At 35.9% G+C, this 12,207-nt stretch overlaps 1 protein-coding gene across 3 annotated transcripts in view; it reads left to right on the forward strand.

Moving 5' to 3' along the window:
- KLF8 (KLF transcription factor 8) overlaps nucleotides 1-12,207 on the forward strand; it is a 291,207-nt gene that overhangs the window by 35,068 nt on the left and 243,932 nt on the right. The window contains exon 3 of one of the 3 annotated variants that reach the window (XM_059910244.1): nucleotides 53-104. The exons of the other annotated variants lie outside the window; for them this stretch is intronic. Within the exon in view, the coding sequence (XP_059766227.1) occupies nucleotides 98-104 (7 nt within the window). The 5' untranslated portion in view covers nucleotides 53-97. The remainder of the gene's footprint in view (nucleotides 1-52; nucleotides 105-12,207) is intronic. 3 annotated transcript variants of the gene reach the window in all.

Consider the following 12,207-nt stretch of genomic DNA (forward strand, 5'->3'; position numbering starts at 1 on the left):
CCTCTCCTTCGAACAATCTGTGTTTACCCATTTTTCTCCTTACTCTTTGTAGCCTGAAAATTATTATTCGTGACAGAAGGACAAAAAAAGAAGTAAAATGGAAGGTGAGGAGCATATTCTCCTATATCATTCATCAAATTTATACCACTGACCTTGTGCAATTTCTCTACCCATTCCTTACTTATCTTGCTCTGAATATAAACAAAGTATGTTACCCTTATTGTTATTTTTGCAATCCTTAGTGCATTCTGGGCCTTATTCCTTTCTACTCCTTTGAACTATGGAGGGAGATATAGCTTCAGTTACCTTTCACAGTAAAAGGGAGAGAAATATATCTGGAACAGAGGTAAAGAAAGGAGAAATGAAGTGATTTGTAGAGAAGAAAATAATACTTATAGAGTAGTTGTAAAGATTTAAATATGTCAGTAAATGCCAGGTGTTTGGAATAAAGCCTAGCACACAATAAATACTTACTAAATGTTAGCTATTACTCTTTGGATGGTATCTATGATGAAGGCTGCATCAGTAAAGGTCCTAGAAGAAAAAATAGATGCAACATTCGTATTAAGTAATTTGAGGAGAGTTTAATATTTGAACTACTTACAAATGTGTGAGCAAGGGATAGGAAAACCACAAAGGATAGTGTAATATCCTGGAGGTGATAACAGTGGGTGCTATTAGTACTCCTAGGACTTAAGGATTGCAAGTAGGAAGTGATTCCTGGAACTCAGTATGAGTAGAGGGCCACTTGACAGGATCTGTGATCTTTGGTTAAAGGAAGTAGCCAGCCCACAGCGACCTTGCAGTGTAGAAGCTGGGGGAATAAATACCTCAACGATACTCTCCGTTTGCTTTCCAGACTCTTGCTGGTAACTCTCATTGGCCAAACCTCAACCAAAAGCAAGAGGAGAGGGGAGCCTGTTGATGGAGTATATATAAGCTAGTCTCCTGGGACACAAAGCAGGATGGAGAAAGTGGAGGGGTGGATCTGGAAGATAAAACAGAAGATATCACCACAGTCATGATATAGATATAGAAGGTATAGTCTTCTAAGTATTAGGAGATAAATTGTGAGGCATATATGGTGTGACCAACAAGTCACCTGTGGAAATATCTGGAGATTTATGTGAGAAGATATGCATGTTAGTTCACAAATAAAAGTCACCCACTTTGCCCCAGGGTTTAATTAATGACTCCAACCCAGAATGCTGCCCTGATGGAAGCTTCTCTATATGCCTACAAAAGTTATCTTTCTTTGGACCTTTTTCAGTCATAATACCTCAGACCTGTCTTGAAAGCCTATGCCTTTTTAAGGGAGGAGCTATGTTGCTGGTGTTTAAGAAATGATTGAGAAGGAGGTATATAAAAGAGAGAAGGTTGTTTCATCAGCTGGTACTAGAAAAAAAGACTTCAAGCTTAAATAGTCAACCTTGTATATTTCTCTTCCTCCACCACTACTACTCCACTCTTCTATCACCAAGGAACAATAAGACTATATACAATTGTGCTGGGAGAGTTCAAAGAACTCTGATTTGTTAGAAATCAGGCAAAGTCTTATAAGAAAAACTACATTTGAGCTAGGCTTTGTATAAAGGATATAGGCTTTAAAAATATAAACCAATATTTTAATATTTTTTGTTCATATCTCCTCTTATTTTCTATATGATTTAAAAGATAAATGCATAATCAATAATCATATATATGTTAATGGGAACACAATGGGTAAACTTGTGTTTTTCCACATGTATAAAGAACTCCTTTTTTGTTGTTTTTAATAGTACAACTTACATATTTCAAATGGACAACAAAATTAGTAGCATTTATGGTGTTATAAGATAAACTACTTTTGAATGGGCACTTACTTTCCAGTACTTTGAGATTCACAAGACATAGCTAGAATATTTACTACTGTAGAAAATGTAGACTGCTGAAATCAAATGGAAGAGGGGACTCTGTGTGTGTGTGTGTGTGTGTGTGCCTGCGTGTTTTGATTGCTTGCCATTACAATGTTCTTCAGGTATTGGAAGAAGTTTCATATTTTGTTTAGACATCATTAGGCACAGAAACTTTTGTAGAACAACTTTGATGCTAGCACTGATATGGCTCTTGCGTCCATTACTCTATTAGATTTATTAACCCAATTAATTATTTTTAGTTACAACTCTTACAAAGTGGAGCTCTTCTTACAAAGACTGTGCTCAAGGCCCACATTTTATTTTTAAGGCTTTATACCTGGTTTTCACAAAATTTCCGAGATTGTGATGGCTAAAATCTGACATCGTGGTCACGTCCCCTTGTATTTTTTTTTTTTTTAACTGAGGTAAGAACACTTAACATTGAGATTTACCCAAATGTTAATTATCTTAGCATATTGTCTGCAAGGTTGATCTATGTCGTCATCTATGGAAGGATTTCCTTATATTTAAAGGCTGAATAATATATATATTAATCTCATATTTTCTTTATTCATACATGTATCTATGGACATTAAAGTTGTTTCCACATCTTGGCTATTGTAAATATGCTGCACTGAACATGGGAGTGCAAATATCTGTCATCATGATTTCAATTCTTTTGGATAAATACCCATAAGAGGCATTGCTACATAACATGGTATATCGTTTTTCTTTTCTTTTTTTTCTGAATGGAAAATAGCTTCTTTTTTTTTTAGCAGGTTCTTATTAGTTATCCATTTTACACATATTAGTGTATATATGTCAATCCCAATCTCCCAATTCATCACACCACCACCTCCCCCACCGCCACTTTCCCCCCTTGGTGTCCATACGTTTTTTCTCTACATCTGTGTCTCAAATTCTACCCTGCAAACCAGTTCATCTGTACCATTTTTCTAGGTTCCACATATATGCGTTAATATATGATATTTGTTTTTCTCTTTCTGACTTACTTCACTCTGTATGACAGTCTCTAGATCCATCCACGTCTCAACAAATGACCCAATTTCGTTCCTTTTTATGGCTGAGTAATATTCCATTGTATATATGTACCACATCTTCCTTATCCATTCATCTGTCGATGGGCATTTAGGTTGGTTCCATGACTTGGCTATTGTAAATAGTGCTGCAATAAATATTGGGGTGCATGTGTGTTTCTGAATTATGGTTTTCTCTGAGCATATGCCCAGTAGTGGGATTGCTGGGTCATATGGTAATTCTATTCTTAGTTTTTTAAGGAACCTCCATACTATTCTCCATAGTGGCTGTATCAATTTATATTCTCACCAACAGTGCCAGAGGGTTCCCTTTTCTCCCCACCCTCTCCAGCATTTGTTGTTTGTAGATTTTCTGATGCTGACCATTCTAACTGGAGTGAGGTGATACCTCATTGTAGTTTTGATTTGCATTTCTCTAGTAATTAGTGATATTGAGCAGCTTTTCATGTGCTTCTTGGCCATCTGTATGTGTTCTTTGGAGAAATGTCTATTTAGGTCTTCTGCCCATTTTTGGATTTGGGTTGTTTTTTCTTCTAATATTGAGCTGCATGAGCTGTTTATATATTTTGGAGATTAATCCTTTGTCCGATGATTCGTTTGCAAATATTTTCTCCCATTCTGAGGGTTGTCTTTTCGTCTAGTTTGTAGTTTCCTTTGCTGTGCAAAAGCTTTTTTTTTTTTAGTTTTTTAATCTTTTAATTAATTAATTAATTTTTAATTTTTAGCTGAATTGGGTCTTCGTTTCTGTGTGAGGGCTTTCTCCACTTGCGGCGTGCGGGGGCCACTCTTCATCGCGGTGCGCGGGCCTCTCAGTGTCATGGCCTCTCTTGTTGCAGAGCACAAGCTCCAGATGCGCAGGCTCAGTAGTTGTGGCTCACGGGCCTAGTTGCTCCGTGGCATGTGGGATCTTCCCAGACCAGGGCTCGAACCCATGTCCCCTGCATTGGCAGGCAGACTCCCAACCACTGCGCCACCAGGGAAGCCCCTGTGCAAAAGCTTTTAAGTTTCATTAGGTCCCATTTGTTTATATTTGGTTTTATTTCCATTACTCTAGGAGGTGGATCAAAAAAGATCTTGCTGTGATTTATGTCAAAGAGTGTTCTTCCTATGCTTTCCTCAAACAGTTTTATACTGTCCAGTCTTATATTTAGGTCTCTAATCCATTTTGAGTTTATTTTTGTGTATGGTGTTAGGGAGTGTTCTAATTTCATTCTTTTACATGTAGCTGTCCAGTTTTCCCAGCACCACATATTGAAGAGACTGTCTTTTCTCCATTGTATATTCTTACCTCCTTTAACAAAGATAAGGTGTCCGTATGTGCATGGGTTTATCTCTGGGCTTTCTATCCTGTTCTATTGACCTATATTTCTGTTTCTGTGCCAGTACCATATTGTCTTGCTAACTGTAGCTTTGTAGTATAGTCTGAAGACAGGGAGTCTGATTCCTCCAGCTCTGTTTTTTTTTCGGTAAAGACTGCTTTGGCTATTTGGGATCTTTTGTGTCTCCATACAAATTTTAAGTTTTTCTGTTCTAGTTCTATAAAAATGCCATTGGTAGTTTTATAGGGATTACATTGAATCTGTAGATTGCTTTGGGTAGTATAGTTATTTTCACAATATTGATTTTCCAGTCCAAGAACATGGTATATCTCTCCATCTGTTTCTATCATCTTCAATTTCTAGCATCAGTGTCTTATAGTTTTCTGCATACAGGTCTTTTGTCTCCCTAGGCAGCTTTATTCCTAGGTATTTCATTCTTTTTGTTGCAATGGTAAATGGGATTGTTTCCTTAATTTCTCTTTCAGATTTTTCATTAGTGTATAGGAATGCAAGAGATTTCTTTGCATTAATTTTGTATCCTGCAACTTTACCAAATTCATTGATTACCACTATTAGCTTCCTGGTGGCATCTTTAGGATTCTCTATGTATAGTGTCATGTCATCTGCAAACAGTGACAGTTTTACTTCTTTTCCAGTTTGTATTCCTTTTATTTCTTTTTCTTCTCTGATTGCTGTGGCGAGGACTTCCAAAACTATGTTGAATAATAGTGGCAAGAGTGGATATCCTTGTCCTGTTCCTGATGTTAGAGGAAATGCTTTCAGTTTTTCACCATTGAGAATGATGTTTGCTGTAGGTTTGTCATATTTGGCCTTTATTATGTAGAGGTAGGTTCCCTCTATGCCCACATTCTGGAGAGTTTTATCATAAATGGGTGTTGAATTTTGTCAAAAGCTTTTTCTGCATCCATTGAGGTGATCGTATGGTTTTTATTCTTCAATTTGTTAATATGGGTATCACATTGTTTGATTTGCACATATTGAAGAATCCTTGCATCCCTGGGATAAATCCCACGTGATCATGGTGTATGATCATTTTAATGTGTTGTTGGATTCTATTTGCTATTAGTTTGTTGAGAATTTTGGCATGCGTATTCATCAGTGATATTGGTGTGTAATTTTCTTTTTTTTTGTAGTGTCTTTGTCTGGTTTTGGTATCAAGCTGTTGGTGGCCTCATAGAATGAGTTTGGGAGTGTTCATTCCTCTTCAATTTTTTGGAGGAGTTTGAGAAGGATGGGTGTTAACTCTTCTGTAAGTGTTTGACAGAATTCACCTGTGAAGCCATCTGGTCCTGGACTTTTGTTTGTTGGAATATTTTAAATCACAGTTTCAATTTCATTACTTTTGATTGGTCTGTTCATCTTTTCTATTTCTTCCTGGTTCAGTCTTGGAAGGTTATACCTTTCTAAGAATTTGTCCATTTCTTCCAGGTTGTCCATTTTATTGGCGTAGAGTTGCTTGTAGTAGTCTCTTAGGATGCTTTGTATTTCTGCGGTATCTGTTGGAACTTCTCCTTTTTCATTTGTAATTTTATTGATTTTGAGTTTTCTCCCTCATTTTCTTGATGAGTCTGGCTAATGGTTTATCAATTTTGTTTATGTTCTCAAAGAACCAGCTTTTAGTTTTATTGATCTTTGCTATTGTTTTCTTTGTTTCTATTTCATTTATTTCTGCTCTGATCTTTATGATTTATTTCCTTCTGCTAACTTTGGGTTTTGTTTGTTCTTCTTTCTCTAGTTCCTTTAGGTGTAAGGTTAGATTGTGTATTTGAGGTTTTTCTTGTTTCTTGAGGTAGGCTTGTATTGCTATAAACTTCCCTCTTAGAACTGCTTTTGCTGCATCTCATAGGTTTTGCATCATAGTGTTCTTATTGTCATTTGTCTCTAGGTATTTTTTCATTTCCTCTTAGATTTCTTCAGTGACCTCTTGGTTATTTAGTAACCTATTGTTTAACCTCTATGTGTTTTTGTTATTTATGGTTTTTTTCCCTGTAATTGATTTCTAATCTCATAGCGTTTTGGTCAGAAAAGATGCTTGATATGATTTCAATTTTCTTAAATTTACTGAGGCTTGATTTGGGACCCAAGATGTGATCTGTCCTGGCGAATGTTCCATGCACACATGAGAAGAAAGTGTAATCTGCTGTTTTTGGATGGAATGTCCTATAAATATCAATTAAATCTATCTGGTCTATTGTGTCATTTAAAGCTTCTGTTTCCTTATTAATTTTTTGTTTGAATTTTCTGTCCACTGGTGTAAGTGAGATGTTAAATTCCCACACTATTATTGTGTTACTGTCAATTTCCTCTTTTAGAGCTGTTAGCAGTTGCCTTATGTATTGAGGTGCTCCTATGTTGGGTGCATATATATTTATAATTGTTATATCCTTCTTGGATTGATCCCTTGATCATTATGTAGTGTCCTTCCTTGTCTGTTGTAACATCCTTTATTTTAAATTTATTTTATCTGATATAAGTATTGCTACTCCAGCTTTCTTTTTATTTCCTTTTGCATTGAATATCTTTTTCCATCCACTCACTTTCAGTCTGTATGTGTCCATAGGTCTGAAGTTGGTCTGTTGTAGACAGCATATATATGGGTCTTGTTTTTCATTCATTCAGCGAGCCTGTGTCTGATGGTTGGAGCATTTAATCCATTCACATTTAAGGGAATTATCGATATATATGTTCCTATTACCATTTCCTTAATTGTTATGGGTTTGTTTTTGTAGGTCCTTTTCTTCTCTTGTGTTTCCCACTTAGAGAAGTTCCTTTAGCATTTGTTGTAGAGCTGATTTTGTGGTGCTGAATTCTCTTAGCTTCTGCTTGTCTGTAAAGCTTTTGATTTCTCTGTCGAATCTGAATGAGGTCCTTGCAGGGTAGAGTAATATTCGTTGCAGGTTCTTCCCTTTCATCACTTTAAATATATCATGCCCTTCCCTTCTGGCTTGTAGAGTTTCTGCTGAGAGATCAGCTGTTAACCTTATGGGAGTTCCCTTGTATATTATTTGCCATTTTTCCCTTGTTCCTTTCAATAATTTTTCTTTGTCTTTAATTTTTGCCAATTTGATTACTATGTGTCTCAGCATGTTTCTCCTTGGGTTTATCCTGCCTGCGACTCTCTGCACTCCCTGGACTTGGGTGGCTATTTCCTTTCTCATCTTAGGGAAGTTTTCGACCATAATCTCTTCATATATATTCTCAGGTCCCTTCTCTCTCGCTTCTCCTTCTGCGACCCTTATAATGTGAATGTTGTTGCGTTTAATATTGTCCCAGAGGTGTCTTAGGGTGTCTTCATTTCTTTTCATTCTTTTTTCTTTATTCTGTTCTGCAGCAGTGAATTTCACCATTCAGTCTTCCAGTTCACTTTTCCGTTCTTCTGCCTCAGTTATTCTGCTATTGATTCCTTCTAGTGTATTCTTCATTTCAATTATTGTGTTGTTCATCTCTGTTTGTTCTTTAATGATTTTAGGTGTTTGTTCTTTAATTCTTGTAGGTCTTTGTCGAACATTTCTTGCATCTTCTGGATCTTTGCCTCTATTTTTTTTCCTAGGTCCTGGATCATCTTCACTATCATTATTCTGAATTTTTTTTTTCTGGAAGGTTTCCTATCTCCACTTCATTTAGTTTTTTTTCTGGGGTTTTATCTTGTTCCTTCATCTGGTAAATAGCCTCTGCCTTTTCATCTTATCTATCTTTCTTTGAATGTGATTTTTGTTCCACAGGCTGCAGGATTGTAGTTCTTCTTGCTTCTGCTGTCTGCCCTCTGCTGGATGAGGCTATCTCCGAAAATAACTTCTTGTTAGTAAAGGTATTTCACCAAATTGCTTGCAAGTGTGTCACGACGTACCAAACACCCTCTTTCTGATCCTCCAAGAGTTAATGTCTTCTCAGCGTAGATGTCTGTGCTCATGCGGAGAAGGGAAAAGGATGGTGTCCTCAAGGCAAAGAAAGCCTTGGCAGCTGCTAGGGCAACCTCTCCCACGATGTCCACCACAGCCTTGGAGTTCTCTCACATGGTATTTTTATGTTTAATATTTTGAGTAACTTTTATACTGTTTGCACAGTGGCTGTTCCATTTTACATCAGAAAAAAAGTTTTCCTATTTCTCCATATCCTCACCAAAACATGACTTTCTTTCTTTTTTTAAAATAATAGCTATTCTAACAACTATAAGGTGATATCTTATTGTGGTTTCGATTTGCATTTCCTTGGTGATTAGGGATGTTGAGCACCTTTTAATATACCTGTTGGCCAATTGTATGTTGTCTTTGGAGAATTGTCCATTCAACTCCTTTGCCTATTGATTTATTTATTTATGCTAATGAGTTGAAGCAATTTCTTCTATATTTTAGATATTAACCCCTTATCAGTTATATGGTTTACAGATACTTTATCACAATCTATAGATTGCCTCTTCATTCTGTTAATTTTGTTCTTTGCTGTGAAGAAGCTTTTTAGTTTGATGTAAAAAAAAAACTTGTCTAAACTTGCTTTTTTTCCTGTACTTATGGTGTCACATCCAAGAAATTATTACTGACATCAATGATATGAAGCTTCTCCCCTAAGTTTTCTTCTAGGAGTTTTTACTGTTTCAGGTCTTATATTTAAATCTTTAATCAATTTTGAGTTGATTTTTATTTATGGTGTAGATAAAAGGTTCAATTTCATGATTTTGCAAGTAGGTATCCAGTTTTTCCAGAATCATTTGTTAAAAAGTTTATCTTTTCCCTATTGTATATTCTTGGAGTCCTTGTAGAGGATCAGCTGATTGTATATGTGTGAATTTATTTCTGGGTTCTCTATGCTGTTCCATGTTCTATATGTCTGTTTTTATGTCAGTACTCTAATGTTTTAATTACTGTAAATTTGTAATATATTTTGAAATCAGGAAGTGTGATGTCTCCAGCTTTATTTTTCTTATTCAAAATTGCTTGGACTATTTAGGGTCCTTCATTGTTCCATATGAATTTTAGGATTTTTTTTCTATTTCTCTAAAAAATGCCATTTGGATTTTGATAGGGAATGCATTGATTCTATTAATTGCTTTTGGTACTATGGACATTTTAATGATATTAAGTCTTCTAATTCATGAATATGGGATGCCTTTCCATTTATTTTTGTCTCAAATTTTTTCATCAAAGTTTTATGGTTTTCAGTATACAAATCTTTCACTTCTATTGTTAAGTTTGTAAGTATTTTATTCTTTTTGATGCTATTATAGATGGAATTGTTTACTTTGTATGATGTCAGCTGTGGGTTTTTTATATATGGCTTTTATTATGTTGAGGTAATTTTCTTCTATTCTCTCTTGGGAGTTTTTATCATGGAAGAATGTTGAATTTTGCCAAATGCTTTTTCTGCATCTGTTGAGATGACCTGGTGATTTTATTCTTCATTCTGTTAATGTGCTATATTGCATTGATTAATTTTTGTATGTTGAACCATCCTTGCACTCAAGCATAATTTTCACTTGGTTAAAGTTGTATGATCCATTTAATATGCTGTTGAATTTGATTTGTTAGTATTTTGTGCAGAATTTTTGCATCTACATACGTCAGGGTAATTGAACTATAATTTGCTTTTCTTGTAGTGTCTTTGACTTTGGTATTGGGATAATGCTGCCATTGTAACATGAGTTCAGAAGCATTTTCTCCTTTTTGGAAAAAATTAATGGGGACTGGCATTAATTCTTCTTCAAAGGTTTGGTAGATTTCTCCTGGGCTTTTCTTTATCAAGAAGTTTTTAATTACTCATTCAATCTCCTTACCAGTCATGTTTGTTCAAATTTTCTGTTTCTTCATGATTCAGACTTAGTAGATTGTATGTTTCTAGGAATTTATCCATTTCTTCTAGGTTTTCCAATTTCTTCTTATATAATTGTTCACAATATTCTCTTTTTTAAAAACATCTTCATTGGAGTATAATTGCTTCACAATGGTGTGTTAGTTTCTGCTTTATAACAAAGTGAATCAGCTATACATATACATATATCCCAATATCTCTTCCCTCTTGTGTCTCCCTCCCTCCCACCATCCCTATCCCACCCCTCTAGGTGGTCACAAAGCAATGAGCTGATCTCCGTCTGCTATGTGGCTGCTTCCCACTAGCTACTGGTTTTACATTTGGTAGTGTATATATGTCCATGCTGTACTTTTTTGTTTCCTGTACTTTTGGTATCACATCCAAAAGTGACATCTCATGTCGTCCCAGCTTACACTTCCACCTCCCTGTATCCTCAAGCTCATTCTCTACATCTGTGTGTTTATTCCTGTCTTGTCCCTAGGTTCTTCAGAACCATTTTTTCCCTTTAGATTCCATATATATGTGTTAGCATATGGTATTTGTTTTTCTCTTTCTGACTTACTTCCCTTTGTATGACAGACTCTAGGTCCTTCCACCTCACTACAAATAACTCAATTTCGTTTCTTTTTATGGCTGAATAATATTCCATTGTATACATGTGCCACATCTTCTTTACCCAGTCATCTGTCGATGGGCATATAGGTTACTTCCATGCCCTGGCTATTGTAAATAGAGCAGCAATGAACATTGTGGTACATGACTCTTTTTGAATTATGGTTTTCTCAGGGTATATACCGAGTAGTTGGATTGCTGGGTTGTATGGTAGTTCTATTTTTACTGTTTTCAAGGAACATCCATACTGTTCTCAATAGTAGCTGTGTCAATTTACATTCCCACCAACAGTGCAAGAGGGTTCCCTTTTCTCCACAACCTCTCCAGCGTTTATTGCTTGTAGATTTCTTTTATGATGGCCATTATGACTGGTGTGAGGTGATATCTTATTATGGTTTTGATTTGCATTTCTCTAATGATTAATGATGTTGAGCATTCTTTCATGTGATTGTTGGCAATCTGTATATCTTCTTTGGAGAAATGTTTATTTAGGACTTTTGCCCATTTGTGGATTGGGTTGTTTGGTTTTTTGATATTGAGCTGCATGAGCTGCTTGTACATTTTGGAGATGAATCCTTTGTCAGTGACTTCATTGGCAAATATTTTCTCCCATTCTGAGGGTTGTCTTTTTTTTTTAACATTTTTATTGGAGTATAATTGCTTTACAATGATGTGTTAGTTTCTGCTTTATAACAAAGTGAATCAGTTATACATATACATATATCCCCATATCTCCTCCCTCTTGCATCTCCCTCCCTCCCACCCTCCGTATCCCACCCTTCTACCTGGTGACAAAGCACCGAGCTGATCTCCCTGTGCTATGCAACTGCTTCCCACAAATATCTATTTTACATTTAGTAGTGTATATGTCTTTTTGTCTTTTTTTATGGTTTCCTTTGCTGTGCAAAAGCTTTTAAATTTTATAAGGTCCCATTTTTTATTTTATTTCCATTTCTCAAGGAGGTGGGTCAAAAAGGATCTTGCTGTGATGTATGTCATAGACTGTTCTCCCTATGTTTTCCTCTAAGAGTTTGATAGTGTCTGGTCTTACATTTAGGTCTTTAATCCATTTTGAGTTTTTTTCTGTGTAAGGTGCTAGGGAGTGTTCTAATTTCATTCTTTTCCATGTTGCTGTCCAGTTTTCCCAGCACCACTTATTGAAATGGCTGTCTTTTCTCCATTGCATATTCTTGTCTCCCTTATCAAAAACAGGTGACCATACATGCATAGGTTTATCTCTGGGCTTTCTATCCAGTTCCATTGATCTATATTTCTATTTTTGTGCCAGTACCAAACTGTCTTGATTACTGTAGCTTTGTAGTATAGTTTGAAGTCAGGGAGGCTGATTCCTCCAGCTCTGTTTTTCTTTCTCAAGATTGCTTTGGCTATTCGGGGTCTTTTGTGTTTCCATACAAATTGTGAAATTTTTTGTTCTAGTTCTGTGAAAAATGTCAGTGGTAGGTTGATAGGGATTGCATTGAATCTGTAGATTGCTTTGGG

The sequence above is a fragment of the Balaenoptera ricei genome, chromosome X (genome assembly GCF_028023285.1).
Source record: "Balaenoptera ricei isolate mBalRic1 chromosome X, mBalRic1.hap2, whole genome shotgun sequence".
Classification (NCBI taxonomy): Eukaryota; Metazoa; Chordata; class Mammalia; order Artiodactyla; family Balaenopteridae; genus Balaenoptera; species Balaenoptera ricei.